Source organism: Sarcophilus harrisii, chromosome 5, assembly GCF_902635505.1.
Source record: "Sarcophilus harrisii chromosome 5, mSarHar1.11, whole genome shotgun sequence".
Taxonomy (NCBI): Eukaryota; Metazoa; Chordata; class Mammalia; order Dasyuromorphia; family Dasyuridae; genus Sarcophilus; species Sarcophilus harrisii.
In genome coordinates this window covers 103229798-103257463 of record NC_045430.1, presented here as the reverse complement: position 1 = coordinate 103257463, position 27666 = coordinate 103229798, and the positions used below count along the sequence as shown (strand labels likewise).

General features: G+C 32.9%; 1 protein-coding gene across 1 annotated transcript in view; it reads left to right on the top strand.

Moving 5' to 3' along the window:
- Positions 1 to 27666, top strand: part of LRP6 (LDL receptor related protein 6) — a 129372-nt gene that overhangs the window by 85173 nt on the left and 16533 nt on the right. Inside the window, exons 9-17 of the mRNA XM_023504584.2 lie at positions 219 to 508; positions 3109 to 3335; positions 6958 to 7142; positions 8164 to 8490; positions 12839 to 13041; positions 14157 to 14368; positions 16823 to 17013; positions 20165 to 20374; positions 24153 to 24278. Coding sequence (XP_023360352.1) covers positions 219 to 508; positions 3109 to 3335; positions 6958 to 7142; positions 8164 to 8490; positions 12839 to 13041; positions 14157 to 14368; positions 16823 to 17013; positions 20165 to 20374; positions 24153 to 24278 — 1971 coding nt within the window. The remainder of the gene's footprint in view (positions 1 to 218; positions 509 to 3108; positions 3336 to 6957; positions 7143 to 8163; positions 8491 to 12838; positions 13042 to 14156; positions 14369 to 16822; positions 17014 to 20164; positions 20375 to 24152; positions 24279 to 27666) is intronic.

The window sequence follows — 27666 nt, the reverse complement described above, 5'->3', positions numbered from 1 at the left end:
AAATTTCACTTACTTGGGACTTAACCATGGGGGAGAAGAAAAGAATTTTTATAATGAATTTTTATTTCTTTACTGGTCTATGAATATTTCTTGTCTGAGTATGGAAGAGAGTACACATATGGCTTTATTCACCAAATATTTAGTAATCTTAAAATGATTGGCACCAAAAACTGTGTTGCTTCATGTCTGTTTTTTCCTCTTTCATAATTTATTTTTAGGTTCCAACCCATGTGCTAATGAAAATGGGGGATGTAGTCATCTTTGCCTCTATAGACCTCAAGGACTCCGCTGTGCCTGCCCCATTGGCTTTGAGCTTATCAGTGACATGAAGACTTGCATTGTTCCAGAAGCTTTCCTCTTGTTTTCTCGGAGAGCGGACATAAGGCGCATTTCTTTGGAAACAAACAACAACAATGTGGCAATCCCACTTACTGGTGTGAAAGAAGCTTCTGCTTTAGATTTCGATGTAACAGACAATCGTATTTACTGGACTGATATTTCTCTGAAGGTAAAGGGGGTTAGGGGGACTAAAGCATGGAAATTATAAAAAATGAGAAAAGTATTTTTATGTTTAATTTTAGTTAGAAAATATAGACAATTTGGTTCAACACTTAAGTTTTACAGTTTTCTATCATCTCTACAACATATTGTCCTTTTTTTTTCCCTGAGGCAATTGGGATTAAGTGACTTGCCCAGGGTCACACAAGATGTGTTAAGTGTCTCAAGCCAGATTTGAAATCAGGTCCTCCTGACTTCAGGGCTGTGTTCTACTATTTTTGACCAAACAATTTGATTTATTACTAGTCTCTTTCACATTTGAGGAAGCTTCTTAGAAGTTGAATGAAGACAATACCTGCTTCTTAGAATGGTGAAGACATGGATAGAAGAAAGATTTTGGGGAAGAAATGAAATTTTTTGGCAGGGGATCCTTTAAGGTCTTTATTGGTTTAGGAACATATAGAGATAGGTTGTAAAACTAGTTCTATTGGCAAAATTTCAGTTGTTTAATTACAGCTGTGAAAACGAAAGAAAAGAGGAAAAAATGACATGTTTTTTTCCACAAATTTTTGGGGAACATCTTTTCTCCTTCAGATTTTTACTCCAGTATTATTGCTCCTGGTCCTTCACACCTCTTTCCCCTTGTATCCTGATATCTTTTGTTTCAGTGATTCCAATGCATCAGCCTTGGTTAATACTGTTGGTGGAGTTCTGAGATTCTTTAGCATAATAGATGTTGTTCTGTCACATGTCTTAGAATAAGAGTAAAGAATGAACACGTTATCCTTCTTCATATATATATTTTTTCCATCTTATCTTTTAACTATTTCCTTTTTTCCTTCTCCTTTATTTATCATGCTGGCCTGCCAATAGTGCCCAGGGACATTAGGCCATGTGGTATAATGGAAAAAATTGGCCAGATGGGGAGTCAGAAATTGTAGATTCAAATTCTAGCTGAGTCACTTAACTATCTAGAACTGTGAGTCTAAACCTCTTTGGTCCCGAATATCCTCATTTGTAAAAAGATGGCCATTAAGGGCCTTTTGAGCTTTGAGTCTGTGATCCATAATATAACCTTTTACTGTTATACTTAGGGCCAGAGCGATACCTATGGATAAAGATCACCACTGGGTCATAAGAATGAGATGATCCATGCAGTAGTGTGAGATGTAATTATGGCATTGTAGAAAGAACCACTGAAATGGGGTTTGAGATCCAATTCTTGTACTTAATACATGGATAACTCACTTAACTCCTTTGGGTTTCACTGTACTTTTCTATAAAATGAGAAGTTAAATAATTTTTAAGGTGACTTTCAGCTTTTAAATCCTCTGATTCTAGGTGGGTTTTTTGTTTCTAAAAGTTGAAGTAAATATTACTTTGAGCCTTTTGATCTAGAGTACCCCCAGTACTCCTATGGTTGCTGTATAATTTACCAGCTTTTTCCTTTTTTCTAACTGATATGAATATTCTGTAGTAAGATTCATATTTTTAGTTTTGCTAATTGTATTTCATGTATGTGACTTTGCTCTTTTCTAAGTAAACAGTCCAGCATCTTCATAGATATTCTACCCTAAGCAAAAGTTTAAGGGCTTAGAGAAAATTCTTTTTTGTTCATAGTTGATATAGTTGATAAGAAATAATGTAATAAACAGATGGGCTAGTAAATTATTTCATACATTTTTAAAACCCCTAACCAATTGAAATTATTGGTTTTGCAACACGGAATAGAAGGATTTAAACTAATTTGATAAAGTCATCATTTTACCTTCATTCTCATATGGGAAGGGGGAAAAAATAGGTAGCATCATACAACAGGAGAAGAAAATATGTCAGAAATTTGGAGAAACTTTGCTTCTTTGTGCCAGATGTTTTTGTCTTGTTTCTTGGGGGTTGTGTAAATTATATTGTATTCTAAGTAGCTTATTACTGTTTTTATTATGTGATGATAGCTTTCATCATGGAAGGAATTTAAAGCATCTGTCTATAGGTTGCACCCAAATCAGTTTCAGGTTAAGTGACTTATTAGAGTATCTATGTAACTATTATAATGCAACTATTTAACTGACAGAATTTGAAGCTGCATTTGAAATAGAAGTCTGGGCATAATAGACAAGGTAGTCTAAGGAAGGTTACTTTGTTTAAAAATATCAAGGTCCTGTCAGTCTTCTTGATAACATTTCCAAATGTGTTCAGAGAGCTGAGTTTACATTGTAGCTAACCACAAATTGTAGTCATGTTTCTCTATTCGGTGACCAAACAATATTTTAAAAATAAACATTATTTACATCATATGTGTTAATATGCATTTTGATTCTTGAAGATGCCAAAGGTTTCTTCTTTGATGTGACAGTAAATTCTAAAGGTCACTGTTGTATTTTTAGTGTTTATTGGATCTAAATAAGAGTTACCTAATATTTCATAATACAGTAGAGATTATAAAATAATATGAAATATTTTCACTATTTATGAACTGGGTTTAGGATTTGGTTTTGCTTAAAAAATATCATCCTAATTAAAAAATAAATCCTAATTATTTTTCAGGATTGTGTTTTGTTTGTAAATCTTAGTGTTATTATTTGTATATCTTATCTATCTCTGTTTCCATAGACTATCAGCAGAGCATTTATGAATGGTAGTTCACTGGAGCATGTGGTGGAATTTGGCTTGGATTATCCAGAAGGCATGGCTGTAGACTGGCTAGGAAAGAATTTATACTGGGCAGACACTGGAACAAATCGTATTGAAGTATCAAAGTTGGATGGGCAGCATCGACAAGTTCTGGTATGGAAGGACCTGGATAGCCCCAGAGCTCTTGCATTAGACCCTGCTGAAGGGTAAGCTTAATTTTACCTTTATAGTTTACACAGGATTGTTTTCTCATGGGCACAAGAGGATGGCATTGATAAGCTTTGAATACATTATTTGGGAGGGGATAGTCAGATAATTAAGGACAGATTCTTGCTATTCTGAGTAATATTTTTTAAAAAACTTTTTTAGTATAGCTTTTTATATACAAAGCATATGCATGGATAATTTTTCAACACTGACCTTTGCAAAAACTTCTGTTTCAACTTTTCCCCTCCTTCCCTCCATCCCCTCCCCTAGATGGCAGCTATCCCATACATGTTAAATATATTAAAGATATACAATATATGTATACATATTTCTCTTGTTGCACAAGAAAGATCACATTTAGAAAGAGGATAAAAATAACCTGAGAAGAAAAAACAAAAATGCAAGCAAACAATAACAGCAAGAGTGGAAATGTTATGTTGTGGTCCATACTTATTTCCCAGTGTTCTTTCTCTGGGTGTAGCCGGTTCTGTTCATTACAAATCAGTTGGAACTGATTTGGATCCTCTCATTGTTGAAGAGAGCCACGTCTGTCAGAATTGGTCATCATATAGTATTGTTGTTGAAGTGTATAATGATCTGAGTAATATTTGTTAAGGATGTCATAGCTAATGAAAATCCTTGTGAAAGGCTTTATTTTAAAATCATTTATTTATTTGCCTATGATTTAGAATGGATGATAATGAGCTAAATATACCTTCACATTATGTTAGAAAGGGAAAAGAGGCTATTTAAACAAATTAATAGGGTTAAAAAGTTCAACAGAATGATTATATGCCTAAAATGAGTTATTTTAAATAGTTTGAAGTCTATGTGTAAAAATTTTAAAAGTTGTAAACATTTCATATCTTATCAGAAAATTAAGACCTTAGATGCCACTTGTACTTCAAAGGAATAGAATTGCATAGAAAAAAACAAAACATATACTCAATTTTTAGACTTTTGAGTGATTCAGACTGCATATATTTTGATTCATATCAGTGAGATTTTACTGTTTCCACAGAAATGAAGAAACATACATTGTGGTAAATTCCATTAACAAAGTAGCCTTTGGTTCTATAGACTATAGTAGCAGTTCTCAAAGTAGGGTTCGAGAATCTGTGGGGTCCATGAGATCAAAATTGTTTTCATGATACTGAAAGGTTTAAAATTCTAAAGTGGTAAATATTAAGAGATATAACCCAGATTAAAAAAAAAAAAAAGTCCTTAGAAGAGAAAAAAATTTAGGAGTATGAAAGAGTCTCAGACCAAAAAGTATGAGAACTGTTGGATTACAGGTATTGTCCTAGGAATGATTTACTAGAATATAGTTTTCTTTAAGAAAAAAAAAAAAAAATTCATCAGTTGGGGAAACTCAGAATTAGGAATGGAAATCAATTTAATAAAATTCACATATTTAAATAATAGATAAGTACCATATTTGAGATTAAAGTGGACAATTTCATATTATTTAGCCTCCTCCCTGATTAACTGTCTAACCAGGCCATATTCAGAGTCAGCATTCTTGATGATATCACGTAGCATTAAGGTGAAGTTGATATTGCCTTCTAACATTAACTGTCAGACAAATTTAGGATTTATGACCAAGGACATTGGCATGGGTCATTACTAGCAGATATCAGGTTTGTCTCACACACATTTTGAATCCCAAAGGGTGTGCATACAACCATGACTTGAGAAATGCTACCCATGTACAGCCTAAAAACACTATGTGGGAGGGTCATGTTTTTAGAAATGGAAAGAATCCTAGTGACCATCTAGTCCAGTACTCCCTAATTTTATAGAGGAAGAAACTGAGGTCAAGGAGGTTAAAGTGATTTGCCCAAGGTCTTATGGGTAATAGTAAGCATTAGTTGTAGGATCTGAATCTACAACCTATAATTCCAGGAGAATTCTAGCCTAGGGCCAATTTGTAGAGTGTTTCTAATTAGTATTGTATTGATTTAAAAGAACATTTTATTAGAGATTAGAATACTTGTATTCTAATTCTAATTATCTATATGACATTCAAATCACTCAGTCTCTATTCCTCAGTTTCCTCATCTATGAAATATCTTACCTACTTGCCTCACAGGATTATTGTGAGAGTAAAGAAAAATAATGGGGAAAGTTTTTTGGAGAAAAAATACTTTAAAAAAAGTTATTCTATAATTAAAAGTATAATTAAAATAGTAAGGCTGCCTACTTCTAACCAGTTGACATAAGGGGACAGGCATCTGATCTATTCATATATAAGTAGCAGATATCCTTAGAATCTAACAGAAATTGACTGTAAAACGATGGAACAAGTTTTCGGAGTCATAAAATATCATACTTGGAGAGAACCTCAAGAACTCATATAGTATTAAAATGTACACAAACAAGAATCCCTTCCTACAATAAACTTGATCATTAATCATTCAGGCTTTTACTTGATCTCTGGTGAGGGAAAAATCTACTTTTCCCATTGTACTTTTGCATAGCTCTAATTTTTACAGGTTTTAGTTACAGTAAGCATAGATCTGCCTTTTTTTTTTAACTTCATTTCCTTCAACTTTTTCTTTTAGATATTTGAAGAGAGCTGTCATCTCCTCCTTTTGTGTTTTCTCTAGGGTAAAAGTCTCCATTTCCTTCAGCTGAGCTTCACAGAACTCGATTTCTATGACCTTTGCTTCACTATTCTATTCTTGTTTCTCAGCATTACTCTAAGAGGGCAGTGCCAAGATTAAGAAATAAAATAATTTTTCTATCTTTGGCTCTGCTTTTAAAAAGTACTAGTTTCTTGCATGCTTTTGGGCAAGATATCTAGAGTAATATTTGTTAATGTAAATTTGGTGACAGGGACACTTGATAAACAGAAACCAGACTAAGATGAATTTTCTGATACTAAGATAGTTTTCTTTTACTACTTTTGTAATCTAGAAGTTGAATAATTTATCCAGAATGGGAAAAAAAGATAACATATTTCATTGATGTACCAATGCTGCTCTTAAAACAACTAATCATTAAATTTTCATTCCATCTTTTTTTTAATAACAAAAGTATCAGAATCAGTTCAATTAATAATTTTCTCCTGTTAATTCTTTGAGGGGAGTAGAGGGGAAAAAATAGACTTTAGACAGTGAGATCTTATTGCACACTTTTTTATTAGAAAGGCAAGAAAAATAACATTTAGAAATGTAAGAAAGATCTGTAGAATATAAAGAAACTAATAAAATGTTTTAATTTTTAAAAATTCTTTAATGACCTTGCTGATTTTCTGATGAATATAGCTAGATTTTAACCACTGCTGCTTTTGTTTTCATTAGTTTTGCAAATAGAGATTTATTATATACCAAGTGCTATAGTAGGAAATGTTTGGTAGGGGTCCAGTTCTGAGGCTTTGGATGCAACAATTACTATTGGAAATGTTATAGGAAGAGCTGGCTTCTATTCAAGCATTTAAGAAAATAATATTTAGTTGAAAATGCTATAAAAATGAAGCATTTATTTATAGCCCTAATTTGTTTTCCTTTTGTTGTACAATTCAAATCATTAAAGTTTGCATAATTACTTATAAGGTATTTATTTTTATTTACATAATCAAAAATGAAAAATACACATTGATGGGTATTTTATTTTTAGGTTTATGTATTGGACCGAATGGGGTGGGAAACCCAAGATAGATAGAGCTGCAATGGATGGAAGTGAACGTACTACATTAGTTCCAAATGTAGGACGGGCAAATGGATTAACTATTGATTATGCTAAAAGAAGACTCTATTGGACAGACTTGGATACCAACTTAATTGAATCTTCAAATATGCTAGGTAAGGTGTAGTTCTGTTCATTCAAATTGAGGCTTTCAAGTGGTGGATTATTATTAATGTTTTGAATCTAAAGTTAGATTGAGGTGGTTTAAATTTTATTTTTAATTCATGAATATCATATGTATGTGATGTATGTAGATTTACTGATACATTTTGAACAACCAAGCTTTGTAGCTATATTCTGATCTCCTTAAACTGGGGTAGGGGTAGGGTATATGCTATCAGTTTCTTGTTCTAGGTGTTTTCTTTGAATTTTTTTCTTGGTCCCATTTACAGTGTTTTTTTAAATCTCTGTTAGAGTACTTTTTAAAAAAAAATAGGCATGGGGAGAGTAAATAGGAGAAACCTGGGTATAAAAAGATATACTGTTCCAGAATTATCCTTTGATGATGATAATCATCATGCTAATAATGATAGCAGTGCTTAAATAATTCTTAATTCAGAATTGCAGTGGACTTTATAAATATCTCATTTTGAAGGCAGTATAATGAAACATTGTTTGACTATAGGAAAGCTGAATACATAAATTTTCTTTTCTCTTTCTGTATAAACTGTTTTGAAGTTAACATTTCAAGTTGTGGTCTCTTACATAAAGCCCAATGATAGTCAATTACAGGTAAAATGCAACTAACAAAAATCCAATAGGAATGACTGCATTTTTTTCATTATAAAAATTTTTTTATTGTTCTTAAGATTATTTGAAAAGAGTGAATAAAGGACTGGCACTGGTAAATATTTCTCCTGAGAACCTTTTTGTGACTAATTTATCTTAATAGAAATTGATCTATATTTATTGTATTAGTTGGCATAAAGTAAAAATATTAATCTGAGATGAATACAGAGGAGTTGACTATAGAGATTACACTGTTTCAAGATTGCTTCTGAAATAATTATACTTTTCTTAACTACCTACAAATATAATTTTTCCACATATTACAAAATGTTTTGTACTGCCAGCAAGACATTTCTATTCCCATATTTCATCCCTCTTTTTACTTCTCTACTGCTTTTCTGAAAACAGGTCTGAACCGTGAAGTTATAGCAGATGACTTGCCTCATCCTTTTGGCTTGACTCAGTATCAAGATTACATTTACTGGACAGATTGGAGCCGACGTAGCATTGAACGTGCCAACAAAACCAGTGGTCAAAACCGAACCATCATACAGGGTCATTTGGATTATGTGATGGACATCCTAGTCTTTCACTCCTCTCGGCAGGCAGGATGGAATGAATGTGCTTCTAGCAATGGGCACTGTTCCCATCTCTGTTTGGCTGTGCCAGTTGGTGGTTTTGTTTGTGGATGTCCAGCCCACTACTCATTGAATACTGACAACAGGACTTGTAGTGGTAAGCTGTAATTCTCTATGAACAAGTTAGAATTTGAGGAAAAAGCAGTTTGGGAATCTTATGCCATTCTTTCTGGAGTCAAAAATGTAATAGACCAAAGATGATTTTACTGGAAAAAGAGAGGGTTAGTAAAAAAAAAAAAAAAAAAAATCAAAAAACAGCCAATTTTTTCTTACTGTTTTCTTGGTGATTGTAATATATGATGATGTGGCAAAATATTAACTCTTTTCAATTTTCATTAATTTTTCTAATTGACATAAATTTTTTCAATATAGTATTTAAATAATTAAAAACTAGTTTTCATTTTTTTCTTAATAGAAATGAAGGGATATGGATAGTACAAAATCAATAGTCAAATGACAAATTTTTCTGTTGAAATCACTTAGATATAGAATATCTATATCACATAGAATCATCACTTTTATACATTCTCATGCATAGTAGTAACAAGGGGGAATAGTGATCAGATATAGAATGTAGGAAAGAAGCAGATATTGAATGGGAAAGAGTTAGTAGATTTACCAAAGAGAATGGAATCCCAGAAGTATTAGATAAAATTAGTTCTTTGGAAATATTCAATGACAATTGTTTTTTAACCATAAAAAAGTAGACATTTCCCCTCTTACTATGGGATATAAAACAGAAAATCCAAAGGAAGAATGCATTTTTTGTTTTCTTTGTGTAGCATTAATTTGACTACTAAGGTAATATCATATTATAGGAATTACCTATGTATTCTGTAGGTGGATGAAGACTTATCATAGGATTCATGGAATCACAGAAACTCAAGAGTAGGAATAGATTTCAGAGGCCATGTTGTCTAAATCAAACATAAATCAGAATCCTCTCTATAATGTTCCCAAATAAGGAACTCAGATGAGGGAGAACCTGTTGTCTCTTGAAGCAACTGATGCCATTTGGATGTCTTAAATCCAAATCTTTGCCTTAGCAAGCACTTATGCATGCTTTTAAATTCATTTACTTGTCTAGCATTTAATTGTCTGTACTGTTTACCCATTTTGATAATTTTGCCCGTTGTGGCCATAGCCAATAAACCCTAAGTTTCATCCACTCACTCTCTCTTGTAAGCTTTTCTTTCCCCTCTTTAAGTTAAAATAATTATGGCTCTTTTAATTGATTTTCCTATTAGCAGAATCTTGAGACTCCTTAGTGTTTTAGATCCTATATTCCTATATTCATGGAATTCATGAATGTATTCATGTATTCATGTGCATCTCTTAATATAGCCATAAGCATTTATGTAGTACATACCATGTGCCAAGCATTGTGCTAATTACTTTATATTTGATCTTCAAACAACTCAATGTTATAGATGCTGGTATTGTTCCCATTTTACATTGGGGGCAACTGGGATAAACAGGTTAAGTAACTTGCCCACAAAAAAAATAACTATCTGAGAACAGAGTTGAACTCAGGCCTTCCTGACTCCAAGAGTATCCTCTGCAGCACCAGCTACTACATTAGGTATTTTGGCTGCTATAGAACACTGCTGGTTTATATTCAGCTTGCAGCCCACTAAAACCTGCAGATGTTTTTAGACAAACTTGTCTAATCATACTTGCTAAAAAGAATAATGGAATTGGAGTCAGAGGATCTCGAGCATGACTCTTATGTAAGCTTGCATCTTATGTGAAGTTGGGGCAAATTTCCCACTTTTCATCAAAAATCAGCTCATGTTCCATTTTCTTTCATTGTCTCTCCAGCTATTTTCTCTTTTCAGATGAGCCTCCACTTAATCTGCATATATTGCATATGTGCTTAGTTACTTACATATTTTCTCCCCAATGGAATTAAGGCTATTTGGAGACTGTTTTTTGCTTTTCTTTGTATCCCCCAGTATTTAAAACAGTTCCTAGTACAAAACATACTATTATTGCCTATATAGAGCAGTTGTTAAAAAGTCCAAGAGACAGTGAGAGATATGTAGCATAGCTCAAGAGAGAGACGAGGATTAGATATATAGAAATGAGAATCATCAGTATAGATAAAATAAATAATGGAAGTCAGTTACATCAAGTTAAAGAAAAGAGGGCTTAAGGAAAAGCTTGGAAATGAGAGAAGTATCCCTACTTAATGGGGGGTATTCCCTTAATGGGTTTCACATGATATAAAGCCTGGAGACTGGGTTAGGAGTGGTCAAGCAGGAATCTGAAGAGAACACTCCCTGCTAAGAGATCAAGAAGAATGGTAGTTGAGAAAAGATTATTGGAGTTGGCAATTGAGTGATCTTTGGTAACTTTGTAATTTCAGTTAAATGTTGAAATTGGAAGCTACATTGATGTGGGGGCTGAGGGGAAGGTAAAGAGTGAGAACGTGAGAGCTTTAGAAGGAACATAGATAATTTTCTCTAGTTTAACCACAAACGGAATAAAGGTACAGGACAAAAGCTTGTAAATATGGTTATATCAGGTGAAAACTTTCTGAAAACACTGGAAACATGAGTATGTTTGTAGACAGCAGGGAAGAAACTAGTAGGGGAAAAAAATGAAGACAAAGAGGGAAGGACAGTGGAGGCAATTTGTTAGAGAAATTGAGAAGGGTGTATGAGATCAAGGGTGAATGAGCAGAACTTGGGAAGAAGATCCATTTCTTTGAAGTGAGTGAAGGTGGAGACATTAGATAAATGAGAGATGAGGAAGGAAGGGCGCTTTTTGGTGAATGATTTCAGTTTTTTCAGTTAAGGATAAGGTGATGTTTTCAGCTTAGTGAGTGGAAGAAAAGGGTACAATAGGAGATTTGAGGGTTTGAAATAACTGCTGTGGAAAGTGGGGTAACATCAATTATAGAAGCATAATATTTGCCTTGTTGCAGTGTGGTCCTAGTTGAAAGCATTCCAGTTGTTGCCCCTAGAGACTAGGATGCTTCTCCTAAGGTTCACAAAATATTTAATGGTTTTATCTGTCACTATCTCTTGAGTGTTTCTTCATTTAAAGACTTTCATTTCAGAATACTTAAAATTATACAGTCTCAGGGCTATGTGGACCTTTGATTTCACTGAGGCTTCTTTACCTTGACTTCCTAAGAAAGTAATACTGTTGGTAGAAACATTTCACATTTTTCAAGATCTTCTAAAAAGGAAATGAGGAAATTTGTCATTTGCTACAATCTAGTAATTGATATTACCTGCATAGTATATGATTTTTTATAATCTCCAAAAGAAATTAAGTCTGTAGTAAAAATCAAGTAAAGGAAAAGCTGACTTCATTAGCTAAAGAATTCTAAGAATATTCGGATAAACTAAAGATGTGTAGAAACTAAGGGAAAAAGCAGTGCAGTTAAATCAATATAAACAATTAATTCTATGTTCTTAAGAGAACTTTGCTTTGTTCTAGCTTTGTATCTAGAGCTCAGGTAAAATTTCTATGGTTGTTTCAATATAATTCAAAGAAATATTTTTTAAAGTACCGCTTTGTACTTGTACTGGGGCTACAGAGATGAAAAGCAGCTTCTTCTCAAAGAACAATCTAATAGAGGGGAAAAGACTGCACAAGTAAAAATTATATGAATCTGAATATGATAAGAGAAAACTGGTTTCAGTGTCAGATACATTTGACTGCCCTGTGGGAAGCCAGAGAAAGACAAAGAAAGAAAAGTTAGGAAAAAAAAAAAAGATGATACCATGAAGAAGGATTTCATGCCGTTTCACCATAGCCTAGATTTTTCTGAGAGGGATAGAGTGAAAGATACCCGTGTTCTTCCAAGGTATAAACACTCAAAATAATTAAGCATGGTGTCAGACGTTGAGTATTTTGAGGGAAAGGAATGAGAAGGAAGGAAAAATATTAGACCTTTTTAGAGAAGAGTACAGTTATTCAATTTTCATGGTTTTGTTGTTGTTAGGATTTTTTTTTTTTTTTTTTTTTTTTTTTTTTTTGAGAACATGGAGTAAATGACTTGTCTAAGTTTGTGGCAGAACTAGGAGTAGAACTTAAGCCTCATGGCTCTGTTTGATCATCTTAACACTTTTTATTATATATGGACATACCCCTATACACTTAAAATGATTCTGGATCTCATAAAGAAGTTAAAAACTTTGTAACTTTTTTTTCTGAGGTTTTTGTGGGCCTGCTTAAGTCTTCATTACACTACACATTTTTGAACAAGTTCATACTTTGTCCTGTGCCTAAACTTCTGCTTCCCTTCCTAGTACACACATAGTGTAAGAAAACCCAGATTCACTGTATCACTTCCTTATCCCTCTTTCCCCTTCCACATCCTGGAATTGACCAAAATTTACATGATGTAACATTCCTAATAGTACTCACATTGGCCTGATTCTTCCAGTGGAATATTTTAGAGTTCTTTTTTCTTTTTTTTTTTCTTTAAGCTCCTACCACTTTCCTGCTCTTCAGTCAGAAGAATGCCATCAACCGCATGGTAATAGATGAACAACAGAGTCCTGATATTATCCTCCCTATACACAGCCTACGGAATGTTCGAGCCATTGACTATGACCCTTTGGACAAACAACTTTATTGGATCGACTCACGTCAAAATATGATTCGAAAGGCACAAGAAGATGGTAGCCAGGTAATTGAAGAACTTGGCTCAAATTTTGAAGACTTCTAGAAGAGTTTCCCCCTTTAACTAGACCCAATTACCATCCTTGCCATTTTGTGCACTAAAATGACCCCTTTTATTTTCTTTTCTTGCTACCTTTTCCTACTCTCATATGTGTGCACAGATAGACATACATATGTATTCATTTCTTTTAAGTTTTTATTTCTTTACTTGATCCAGAGGGCAAGAAAGCTCTCCAGTTAAAACTATTAAAAGTAGAAGTATTTAATAGATAGTCCTGCAATCTTTTAAGCTCTTAGTAAATGTTTGTGATTATAGTAATACGGGTAAGATGTGATAAAAAGGCATGGCATGCTTATGCAAACTGTTGCATTATCTATAGAGCTAAACCTGTGTGTAGTTCACTGACCATTAATACTAACTGACTTTGTGGAGCTTAGTTGCCTATATTTATTATCTGTTAACTCAGTCATAACTCTGACTTAGAGCAGTGTTCTGATGGAGTTTGGCAAAGTCCTTTAAAAAAATCAGAAAGTGGACTGTTTAGGGATGAATAAATTAGGGCTGAGATCATTGAAGCATTTTTTTTTTTTCAAAACCTTAGTTCTTTTGGGAAAGGACTAATAGAGTGATAACTAGTTATCAAAAACTGTAGCAGTGTTATATCCTCTCCCATGGTTGTATTTCTATAGATACATATTTATAGAAATCAGTCCTGTGAAATAGCATTTTTAGCCCCCTGGCATAGACTGAAGTAAGATTCATCTACTCACCAAACTCTGTATTGCTCAGTTTTATAAATACTGCTGTTTTGTGACACTGAATTTTATATAAATGAATTTGATATCCTGGGCTAAGGCTAACTGACAAATGACAGCCCAGCATTTAGAGAATAGTTCTTCCCAAGCTATGAGGTTAAGGGCAAATACCATTATTAATATATTCTCAACTCTCTTTTGAACCTTACAGGGAATGTCTTGGATTCCTTAAATTGGGCAACTTAGTATTACATATTGATCATTGAGAGAATTAGTTCATTCTTGGGGTCAGCCATTCCTATAGGTTAATAGTTAATCAGATGAACCTGCCCCAGGATTGTCTAATTTTGCCCTTCTTTTCTAAAGGGTCTTACTGTGGTTGTGAGCTCAGTTCCAAATCAGAATGTGGACATGCAGCCCTATGACCTCAGCATTGACATTTATAGCCGTTACATCTATTGGACTTGTGAGGCCACTAATGTTATTAATGTAACAAGGCTGGATGGGAGACCTGTTGGAGTGGTTCTCAAAGGAGAGCAAGACCGACCTCGAGCCATCATGGTAAACCCAGAGAAAGGGTACGTTGTGTAAATAGCATATTAGAAATTCAGTGGGAATATTTTCATTATGGATAGAGTGAAGAGAGTATGAGAGTTTTGAAGTAAGAAAATTGTAAAAGGATATATACTTAATTACAGGTACTAATTGAAGCAAAAAGTAATCCTTCTAGCTACCACCCTTTTGTGCGTGCGTGTGTGTATGTGTGTGTCTGCGTCTGTGTCTGTGTGTATGGGGGTTATATGATCACAAAAGTTAATTATGTGTATTTAAAATTTGATCTTAATACTATAGGACAATCATTCAGAACCTCTTCAGAATTTGTAATGTTCAGATAGAAACTAGATGAAAGTTAACTTTGATTTATGAAAACTAAGTTTGCCAAGCAAGGGAATCTTGCAAGCACAAAAAGAATGCTTCAAACTACTTATTAAAAAGAATATATATATATATATATATATATATATATATATATATATATATATATATATATTATTTTTTTTTAAATTCTGAACCTAATTTTGTTTCTGTAAAAAGATCTTGTTTGTGCCTTTTCTTGAACCTTCCTTCTGCTTTTTGACAAATAAGTGTAGTTAAAGGAAAAAAATCTACATAATATGTCCAAAATTGTATACCTCTGTAGCTTGTGTTCATTCCCTCTCTGTCAGTAGGCAGGTAATGCACATCATCAGAAGTGCTTTGGAAATGTGGTTGATCATTCCATTGATCAAAAGACTTAAAAGTTTTTCATTTCTTTATAATCTCCTATCCTTAAATAAATTGTTTTTCTGATTCTCACTTCATTCTTCATCAATTCACTGATTAGGATTCTCTGAAAACCTGCATCATTTCTTAGAGAACAATAATATTCCAATACATTATATAGCACAGTTTGTTCAGTGATTCTTCAGTTGTTTTTGTGGCATCTCTTAGATTCTCAAGATCAAGATATTTATTTTGTTTGTAAATGTTTCCTTCTTTATCCTCCCTCTAACTACTCCCTCATTCTCATGTATTTTCCTGTTGAGTATGAAGTATTTCTATGCCAAATTGAATGTTTATGTGGATGTTCACTTTTCCATTTCAGATAGGAATGCAGTTCTTCTTCTTCCTAATTTGTATATTCTCTTTGTTACACTTTGCTATTCTGAGAAATAGCAAGCTTCACCTCATTCTTCCTCCTTTCCATGCAGGTGAATTCTTTTCATTCTTCCTTTTTTTTTTCTCTCTTTAAATTCTCAGATCAGAACCAATCTACCACCCTCATTACCTCTATTTTTTAAAAGTTAACTTGCTCTTGCTCTTTGAAGTTGTTAAGGTCCTGAAGGGACACTTTTCCCTTTTCCTTATATTAGAATATTGTCACTACATCATCATATTGTTCTTTCCAAATACTCAAATAATGTACCTTTTTAGGTTTCTTTTTATTCTAGTATTTCTATTTTAGAGTTCTACTCACTTTTGGTCTTTTCATCAGAAATGCTTGCAAGCCTTCTTTTTCATTAAGGTACTTCTCCCCTACTCTCAAACAGTATTATATTCATCTTTGAAGGATAACGTATTGTTGATTTTAAGCCTACTTCTTTTGCCACCAGGAATATTTTATTTAAAGATCCCTTGTTGTTTAGCCAGGTCTCCTGTAATTTTGCTTGGAAACCATTGATACCTAAACTGCTTATAGTATTGTTTTTCTTTGATGTGGAAAGTCTGAATTTTGGCTGTAACATTCCTGAGAGTTTGGGATTTTTTTGTTTCTTTCAGGAGGTGATTAGTGAATTATTTTCTGTCTTAGTGCCCTCTAATTAATAGATCTGGGCAATTTCCGTTCACAATTTTTAAAAATATCTTGCCTAGGTTGTTTGAAAAATTATGATTTTAAGAGATTTTAGTGATCTGTAAGTTATCTATCTTTCTTTGATCTCATTTCCATATCAGTTATTTTTGATATAAGATTTCTTTTTTTATTTTTTATTTTAGTCTTTTGACTTGATTTTAATATTTCTTGCTGTCTTAAAAAATCTTTAATTTTAGTTTGATTTAGTTTTCAGGGGTTTTATTTTAAAAAATAGAGAGGGCTACTTATTTTCATTGTTTTTTTGTTTGTTTGTTTGTTTTCTTCTATGGCTTTTATTTCTTTCACATACTCATAATTTTGAAGAATCAGGTTTTCCTTTGAAGCTCTTCTTATAGTTATTATGGAGTTTACCAGATGCTTTGGACAGTTGTTTATATACCTAAAACATTTAGCAAGTTAATTATAAATCTTATCTATTTACTAAAGCAGAGTTCTTAAGGCCATCTACTAGTCTATAGTTTTGTTATCCTAATTTGTTGAATCTGGAAAAATAGTAAAAATTCATTTATTTCTATCTTTTTTTTTTTTAATATTATCTCACATTAGTGGGGTTTTGGTTATACTTGTATCACTATAATTATTGTTATTTTTATAACTTTTTTCTACTTTTTCCCTTTAGGTATATGTACTTTACCAATCTTCAAGAAAGATCTCCCAAAATTGAGAGGGCTGCTTTGGATGGAACAGAAAGAGAGGTCCTCTTTTTCAGTGGCTTAAGTAAACCTATAGCTTTAGCTCTTGACAGCCGCTTGGGCAAACTGTTTTGGGCTGATTCAGACCTCCGGCGAATTGAAAGTAGTGATCTCTCAGGTACCCAAGAATAGTATTTCTGAATGATTTAATCTGGGGAATCTCACTTTCTTCACACCCCCTTTCTTTTTTTTTTTTTCTTTCTTAATTCTGATTTGAAATATTAGAGACTTTTAAAGCAAGCTTTGCCCAGCTTAATTAAATAACACGCAAATAAATAATAAATTAAACATAATCCTTTGCACATAGTAAGTGCTTGATAAATCTTTTATTCATTCAGAATAATTATGTACAATTTTCTTTTTATTGGTCTCTTCTAGCATGCTTCCAGTGATATCAGAATTAATCAATAACAACCACATAGTATTTTGTACATGTAGAATTCATTGTTATTGCTATTGTCACGATGTTTTTCAGTTTTGGCCAACATTGTATAATATTTGTTGCTAGGATGAATCAATTTAGTTTTACTTTGATCATTTTTTAGGATCTCTTTTTAGCTTAGTGTGGATTTGTTGCTTTTTGCCTAGAGAATGGAATTCATTGATTCCAGTAACTTTTTCTTCTTTGTGGCCATCACCTTATGGCCTAGAATATGGGAAAGAAAGCCCTTAACCAGAGATCTGCCAGCAAAAAAAGCATGGAATTTAGAAACAAGTGATGTGATGGTATACTTAAGAGAACCCTAGATAATCAACTAAAAACTAATCAAAACAGTTAACAACTTTAAAGTTGTAGTATTTAAATCAAACTCACAAATGACCAATATTTCTTTATATTACCAACAAAAACCAGCAGCAAGAGCTAGAGAAATTCCATTAAAAATAACAGCAGACAATATAAAATAATTAGGACCTATCAAAACATACCTAGGAATTGTATAATCACAATTACAAAAACATTTCTCATACAAATTAAAAATATATATACTTATTTCCTACCATCCCAGTCAGACTATCAAAGAATTATTTTATAGAGCTAGAAAAAAATAATAACAAAGTTTATCTGGAGGAACAATCTATTAAGAATATCTGTGAAAAATATGTGAAAGAGTACCAATTATCAAACTATACTACAAAGCAGTAATCAGTACATTGTGGTGTTGAATAAGAATAGAATGATCAGTAGAATAGATGAGTAATGTAATATATGGATAAAAGAGCACAGTAAACTATTGTTTGATAAACTCAATGTTCCAAACTTTTGGGACAAGAACTTGTTATTTGACAAAAGCTTCTGGGAAAACTGGGAAGTAGTTTGGCAGAAACTAGGCATAGACCATGATTCCTACCTTATTACCAAGATAAACTCAAAATTAGGTACATGACTTAGATATATCACATTGTGATAAAAGTAAATTAAAGAAGCATGGGAAAATTTTATGTCAGATCTGTGGATAAAGGAAAAGTTCATAACCAAACAAGAGGTAGGCTCTTGGGAAGCAAACTAGATACTTTTGATTGCATGGAATTTAAAAATTCTTACACAAATAAAGCCAATGCTGGCAAGATTAGAAATAAAGGAGAAAACTTGAGGGGATGAGGGGGTTTATTGCAAAGAGGGTTTACTGAGAAAGGTCTCATTTCTTATGTCTAGGGAACTGAGTTAAACTTATAAAAAATAACAGCCATTTCCCAACTGATGAATATTCAAAGAATGTTAACAGTAAATTTTCAAAAGAAGAAATTAAAGCTATGAATACTATGAAAAAATGCTCTAAATCACTAGTAGAGAACTTCAAATAAAAGCTACTCTGAAGTACTACCTCATATCTATCAGATTGGCTAACATGACAAAAAAAGAAAAATGACAAATACTGGAGGGGATGTAGAATCATCACTGTTGACGAAATTGTGACCTATTTCAGTGATTTTTGGGAATTATGCTCAAAATTATCCTATAAAACTGTACATAATCTATTAACCCAACAATGCCACTATTAGGTCTTTACCCTAAAGAGATGAAAGAAAAAGGAAATGGTCCTATTTGTACAGAAATATTTATAGCAACTCTTTTTGTGATGGGAAAGAACTGGAAATGAAGGGGCTGCTCATCAGTTAGAGAAATGGCTGAACAAATCATGATATAGGATTGTTATGGAATTCTAATATGCTATAAGAAATGATAGATAGGATGATTTCAGAAAAACCAGAGAAGACTTAAATGAAATGATGCAGAGTGAAGTGAGTAGAACCAGGAGAACATTGTACAGAGTTGCAGACAGCACTATTGTAATGATAACAACTGTGAAAGGTTTAACTACTATTATCAATACAATTTTCCATGAAGGTTCTAAAAAACATAGGATGAAAAATGCTATCCACTTTTAAAGTGAGAACTGAGGAACTCTAAATAAAGACTGAATTATATTTTCTTTCACTTTCTATATTTTTCTTGCCTTCATTTTTCCTTTTGCAATGTACTTGATGTGAAAATATGTTTTATATGACTTCATATGTATAATGGGTATCATTTCTTGACTTCTCAGTGAGTGGGAGAAGGGCAGGAGGAAAGTAATTCACAACTAAAACCAACATTTTTTATAAAAATAATTTTAAACTTAAAAAATAAAGTAGAGAAAGAGGCTCTTTCAATGAAGCACTCTTCAAAGAATTTACCCAGAAATGGAAACCTTAAAGAGACTGTTCATCAGGGTACTTTGTTTTGGTTTATATTATCTGTACATTGTTTTCTTTATGTTAAAAAAAAAAATTACAAAATTGATTGGGAAAAATCTAACTACAGTGAAGATTATGGACAAGTAGTTCAATATATATAAGTTCAATATAAAGAAGAATCTTGCAGATTTTTGCTTTTTTGGTTTGTTTTTTTGTTTTGTTTTTAGCAGTGGAATGGACTGCCTCATTAACTATTGAATTCTCTATCATTTTAGAAGTATTTAAGCTTAATGACCATTTTTCTGAGATGATGTAAAAGATATTTCTTCATTTGGATAGAGATAGATAATCTCTTAGGTCGTTTTCCACTCCGATTTGAAGAAAATAAGATATTAAGAAGTTTGTATCATTGATTTGATATTTCATGTAATTACTAGCATTTTTAAAATTTTATTATGCACATCATCTTTTCAACTAGATTTTTAAATTCCCATAGTACTTGGTTTAGTGCTACACATATAATAATAGAATTTCAGTGCATGTTTTTAAATGAATTTTACTTAAATTGTTTCTGTGTGGTTTGTTTTACCAAGGTGCCAATCGTATAGTTTTAGAAGATTCCAATATCTTGCAGCCTGTGGGACTGACTGTTTTTGAAAATTGGCTGTATTGGATTGATAGGCAGCAGCAAATGATTGAAAAAATTGACATGACTGGTCGTGAGGGGAGGACCAAAGTCCAGGCTCGAATTGCCCAACTCAGTGACATTCATGCTGTAAAGGAACTAAATCTTCTGGAATATAGTAAGTAGTTAGTGTGGTTGCTGACCTTGTACTTTTGAAGATTATATTAAAATAGTATCTAGACCCTTGGTAGCATCCTGTTAGCATAATTAGTAAGGAAACTATTTGCTCATTCTATATTGGCAAATGTTATAGTGGGTCATGCATGGAAACCCTTTGTTGGGTTTCTTGCCTCATCTAGTCCAATACAGAAAACCACAAATCTTCCTGATTCTGATACTACTTCTCTTCCACTATCAAAATCATATTCTCTTATTCTACTATCTCATCTTCATAAAAGAGAAAATTTGTATTTTGTGAACATTTTTGTAAGATTAAGAGCAATTTTTTCAAACAATTCTCAACTGCAAGTGATCATTAAGATACAAAATGTGAATGCTAAAGTCTTAGAAAATTATGTCTTATTAAATATATAAAAACATCTCACATTTATATAATACTTTCTGAAAGGTGCTTTATTCATAACATTGTGAATAGTGTTGTAGTGCAGTTATTATTATCCTCATTTTACAAATGAGGAAACTGAAGCTCTGAGGGTTTTAAATGACTTAACCATGGTTATAGAGCAACTAAATATGTTGGGACAGTATTCAAACCCACATCTCTTGACTTGTAAGGCCAACATTCTTTCCAGTATTCCACATCGCTTCTCAGTAAAAAATTACATTATAGCTTAAGTAAAACAAGAACATAAAAGGTATTTGTTCTCTTCCTACAATTCTATACTTTCTCCTCAAAATTGTTCTAAGAAAAGCATGCAAAGAAGATCTAAAACTATAATAATTCTCTTTACCTTTGGCTCCAAATGTATTTACTTTTCTGGTACTACTGAGTTATATACTTTGACTTAAATTTAGTGAGAAGACATACCTGCTGAAGAGAAATCACACTAGAATGATGAATGATCTTCAGATGTTTTCAACTTCAAGAAATCTCTGACTGCTTTTGTAATTGGAGAACAGAAAAAATATGAAGTATTTTGCTATTTGGTCTTACTTTTGAACCAACCAATTTCTAAATTTTTGTTTCTTATTTAGTAATAGATTATCATGATCATCATCATCATAATCTAATTACCAATAATAGGAAGAAGGCTGGAGAAAAATAAATATGCATATGTTGGGCAGTAAGATATCACAAGACACCTTGTGTATTAGAAGTGCAGGAAAACCAACACTTAGAAGTGTAGAGAAAATGTGGAGAATAAAAGAAATGAATAGAATGCCTAAATTTCTTAAAATCGCTTAGTAACCTTATTAATTTTACAAATGGAGATTAATTATATAGTAAACCAAGATCTATAGTAATTAAATACTTGGTATATTTGAGTATAATTCTGGATATGGATGTAACAAATATGGGAAAATTTAAAAAATTGATTCACTTCCTTTCTGAGATTATTGATAATATTAAAATATTTGAACAATTTTTAGACAGAATTGTTCTCTCTCCTTTCTTCTTTGCTAGTCAAGCTTTTCTAGTCTTCTTTGCTAAATGTCCAAATGTGGACATTTATGACTTTTATCACTTAATCTTTTGTAGTCTCAGGTGGCTTTCTAAAACTTTTAAGTTATAGCAAAAGCGCTGATCACCAACAATGATCATAACTAGCATTTATGTGGCTCTTTATTATTTGCAAAGTTGTATGCATATATCATCTTATTTGTTTCTCACAACAACCCTGTGAGGTAGGTGCTAATATGATCCCTGTTTTGCAAATGAGAAAACTGAGACTGGGAAAGGTTAAATGACTTGCCTGGGGATCATATAGATAATTAGTACCAGAAGCAAAATTTGAATTCAAGTCTTCCTGACTCAAAAGTTGTCATTTGACTGACCTTGGTCAGTTACTTAGCATCTTCTGGGGTTACTGATAACCTACCTATAAGGACCCCTCCCATTTCAAATTTTTGGACAAAATTGACAATTCTTTCAATTGAGACAGCCAGGTAGCTTGGTAGATAAAGTACTAGGCCTGACGTCAAGAAAACTTGAGTTATTATCTGGCACTTAGTAGTTGTGTGACCCCTGCTTAATCTCTATTTGCCTTAGTCTCTGGGAGAGTGCTTTAACCACTCCAATATCTTGCCAAGAAAATTCTGTGAAAGTATTGGTAGAGTCATATATGACTGAATGACTGAACGAGAGCATCAGAGTCTTGTCAGTTGGGTATTTAAACATACTTAATTCTAATAGCTTACATTTTGAAGTATGTACAACTTACTACTCATCTTCAAAAATCTGATTTATGACAGATTGAGCAACCAAATAATTACTCTGAAAAAGAACTGATAATATAGTTTGAAATAACATTATTAATTACTAAAAGTGCAATACCTCTCATTAATCAAATTCTGAATCCCCACTGGAGTTTTTTTGTTTTGTTTTGTTTTTGTTGTTTATTTTTCCTGAGGCAATTGGGGTTAAGTGACTTGCCCAGGTCGCACAACTAGGAAGCCTTAAATGTCTGAGTCTAGATGTGAACTCAAGTAGATCTTCCTGACTTCAGGCTAGTGCTGTATCCACTATACCATGTAGCTGACCCCCACCCCCACTGGAGTTTTTAAAATAATGGATGTATCTTTTCTTCTGTAAATAAACTTTTGTTTCTCATAGCTCATATAAACATAAAAGTGACTGGTTATACTATGTGTTAACAATGTAATTAGTGATCAACAAAAGACTGAGATGACTTTATGTTATCTGGGAGAAACATCACAGCCAAAGTTATCTTGTCACTACAATTGCTGATTTTGCATACATTAATCAGTCTCATCATTCATTTCTCTCATGGCACAAGTTAAATTTTTCCTCCCAGATATTCTTTTTGCTTTTTTTTCCCTCTTAATTTCTTTTTTTTTTAATTATAGCTTTTTATTTACAAGATATATGCATGGGTAATTTTTCAGCATTGACAATTGCAAAACCTTTTGTTCCAATTTTTCTCCTCCTTCCTCCCACCCCCTCCCCCATATGGCAGGTTGACCAATATATGTTAAATATGTTAAAGTATATGTTAAATAAAACATATGTATACATGCCTATATAGTTATATTGCTATACAAAAAGAACTTTGGAATCGTGTACAATTAACCTGTGAAGGAAATCAAAAATGCAGGTGGACAAAAATAGAGGGATTGGGAATTCTATGTAATGGTTCATACTCATTTCCCAGAGGTATAAAGTCATTTCTCTCAGAAAATAAGTTTGTTTTTTTTTTTTAGCCCACTCTATCTTCTCTTCTACTATTGCAATTCATATCCTCACCAGAACAATACTTAAACTCAGTTTCCTCAAAGAACAACATGCAAGCTTTAGATATCTAACATTCTAGTGCTTCTTACACATACTGCTGCAGAATGTTTTGTTTTTTGGGGGGGGGGGCTTTTGAAATTCATTTGAAGTTACATTTATGTGCATGTTGTTTCCATAAGTAGAGTGTAAGTTCCTTGAAGTCAGAGGTTGTTTTATTTTGACCTTTGTATCCATAGAATTTGGTATGTTTTAAGACAAATGGCTGCTTTAGTAACTACTACACTGATGTGTACCAAGCATTTTTTATGTTGACAGTAAATAGCCTGTAGTTTATATAATGTAAGTCAAGAGAGAGAGAGAGAATACACTAGTTTAGATAGAAATCTTTGCCATTTAAAAAATCATGATAGGTATTTGATTTTTTAGTAGTTAAGGAAAAAGTAAACATTTCTTAGAAAGAGATAACTAAGTTTCTTATATCTACTTGTGTTGATAGCTTTGGACTTTTCTTTTTAATTTATAGGACAGCATCCATGTTCTCAGGATAATGGAGGTTGTTCACATATTTGTCTTGTGAAAGGAGATGGGACAACAAGGTGTTCTTGTCCAATGCATCTGGTACTACTTCAGGATGAACTGTCTTGTGGAGGTAGGTCTTTGGATTACCATAATTACCCCCAAAGAAAAGTAGTAAATGCTCACTGTATCCCCTAGCTCATTTTGAACATTGTCTCTGATTTATTTATTGTATGCTCAACGTAATTGTCCTAGGGTTAAGATATGTATTGGCCTTGTGATTTCATTGGTATAAAGAACTCTAATATTAGGTAATTTCCTTACACTAAATGCTAGTCATCACTGTCTCTTACTTATAGTGTTAGAGAGTTGTCTAGAGAACTAAGAGGTCAAATGATTTGCTCAAATTCATATATAACCAATATGTATTAGAAGCAAGACTTAAATTTAGGGCATCTTGTTAGCGAGAGCAGCTCTCTTTCCACTATAGCGGGACTTCTTAAACTTTTTTTCATTCATAATCCCTTTTTTCCCCATGAAATGTTTTTGTGACTCCAGGTATGGAGTATATAAAATAGGTATACAAACCAAACATTTACTGATAATAAAACATAATTTTGTGACCCCTACATTCAGTTATGAGACTTCATATGCAGTTGCTAATCACATTTAAGAAGTTGGACACTCTACCATGCTACCTCTTTTGTGTACCAAGTACATTGATGTTCCAAGGCTAGAATTATCAACATAAAAGAGTCCTAAGCTTCAAAACTTTTAGAATAGAAAATAAATTCTTGGGATTAAGGTAGCATCAAACTCTGAATATAAATTTAAAAAAAAAGTAAGTAACAATGAATTATTCCACTCCAACAGTCTCAGCCCACTGTTATGTAGAATTACTTTTGTATTTAGGAAAATATCCAAAAGAACAAAAACTGTTCCAGTTAAATCTGAAGATTATTCAAGCATACTCCTCATAGACCATAGAATCAGATGTGAGTTTTTGAAAACATTTCCTGTTTTGGCTTTGTGTTGCTTGAACAGGTTTGGGGACTGGTAACAGCATTATCTTTTAAAAATACCTATTAAACAGCAGTTTCTCTCTGCCTCCCCCCTTAACTTTATAGATAGTTATAGATAAAGGCTTCAAGTACAGAGAAGGTCTGAAACATTATTTCTTGTTTCTGAGGCCATTTTCAAAAAACTAGAAAAAATTAACCACCAGACAAAAATCCTTTTTTAGCCATCTCTGTAAGCATAAGAATGAAATTATATCCATAAATAAATATGAGGAAAACGGTGTGTTCAGGATTATTTTTTCTAAAACCAATGTAATGAGTGTTATTCAACCTGGGGCAGGAGAAGAGAATGAAAGAGAATCCCTTTTTTTGTATCATATTTCCCTACTTATCTCAGGCAACTCCAGAAAATCTTTTATTTATAGAAAGCCTGTGCCATCTTTTCCATCACTATTGGAGCTGCCTCTGTAGACAGCCATTCCCCCTCAAAGCTGACTTAAATCCTTTTTATAATATATTTGCCTTCAAGTGTGGAAAAAACCTGAAACAAATTTATCAAGTAGGGTTAAATGTAGTCTCTGCAGTGTCTCTTCTTTATCCTTTTTTTGGATGACCCTGTTTTTACCTGATCACTGAGACCTCAGAATAGAGAAGTAATTAACTATCTTTATCCTGAGGCAGTTACATCCTTTTGAGTTCCACTGAGAAATGTTCCTTCTTTGGTCAGACATCACCGGATGTTTTTATTCTGAATGGAAAGAAGTGGAGAGACCATTCTTTGGCAACATTTCTTTCCAAAGTGACAAGTAGCTAAAGGAGCCAGTTTCCAATATTTAAAATGTGTGTGTTATGTGGAGGCAGGACAAGGATTATGGAGTAGTAAATACAAATCTGTTATTTTGAAATTCTTTTAAGACAGTTATTAGGAAAGACCTAGATAGTTCTTTGGGGCACTAAAAACTTTTTTATTTTCTTAGCTTTTTTATGCCAGCTAATATAGGTAATTATTTCTTTTAGTCTCTATGTCCCAAATGAAAAAAAACAAACAAAAAACAACAGAGGAGAAAATAAAATCTATGGTCTTGTTGATCTCTAACAGGAATTAGTCATAAGTAATAGAAGGTCCACTAGATAATGCTGTGACATCAGTGGTAATCCTCATATGCCTCATCAAAGCTGCAGTTTAAAATTTTTCACTTTGAATTCTGAAAGAAATAAGCTATAATAAAGGATACTTAGTTGCTGGGTAGGTTACATCGAACAACTTTGGTTTAAGGGAAAATAGAATTTTTCTTAAGAAATTATATACAGTGCCTTAGGATAGACATTAGAAAGAGTCACCACAAAAAAAGAGCATGTAAGTGAATATAAGATTTTGGTTCCAGGATTGACACAGAAGGGAAAAAACCAAAATTTGGGGGCTCCTGAACAATCTTCAGTGTGGTTAACTTTCTGTAACAGGACAATTCACTTAACCTCAACTAGGCAACTCTCTTAAGACAGTAAATCTTAGAAACAATACATAAGAGATAAATGAATAAATTTTAAGATAATAAATCAGAGATGCTATCCTGCATTAATTCCCATTAATGCATATGTTTTCATATTGAGAGTTGTCTGCAATGATAAAATTACAGATGTGGACTAAAAAAAAAAATCTGCTCCATTATCTAATATAGTACTATGTTCCACATATTGGGCACTTAATAAATGTTAGCCAAAACTCTCAAATTCATCCTCTCATGCCTTTTCATAGTACCCTACTGCATGCAGGAACTCATTACTTAATATATGTCTTACTTGAAAAATTTCCTTGCTGGCCTCTCTGATTTAGTCTTGCCCTCTCCAAAGAGATTTTCCTTAAGTGCTTTTTTCATGTTAATGTCATGTTCAAAAGTATTAATTTGCTCCCTTATCCTCTTCCCTTTTCCTTTTTCTGAACTTCCCTAGTACTTTTGAAGGTGCTACTATTCTTGTAATCCACCATAGTTTGCAAATTTAGTATCATCCTCAACTCTTTAGTTTTACTCACCTATGCAGCTAGTTGCCAAGTCATAATCTCTCCTCACTGCTCACACTATTACTACATAATTTAGACTTTTATCATCTCTCACCAGTAACTTCTAATCCATCTCCCTGTGCATCCTCCATAGGGATGCCAAAGTGATTTTCCTCAAGTTCAAGTCTGACAATATCATCCATCTGCTTGGTAAACTCACATCCCAGACCTTTCTACCCTTTTATTCCTTTCACATACTCTACATCCAGCTTTGCTGTCCTGCTCTCTGTTCTATGTATAGAGCACTGTATCTATCTTCATTTTTTGCCTTGGCTCTTCCCTGTGCCTGTAATACTCTCCTTTCTGACCTCTGCTGCTGAAATGCCACATTCCAGTTGAAGCCTTTGTAGATCCCCCAGCTGCTGGTGTGCTCCCTTGCAAAGTTCCCTTCTGTTCATTCTGCATATATTATACATATATTTTAATTAGTCAACCAATAACCA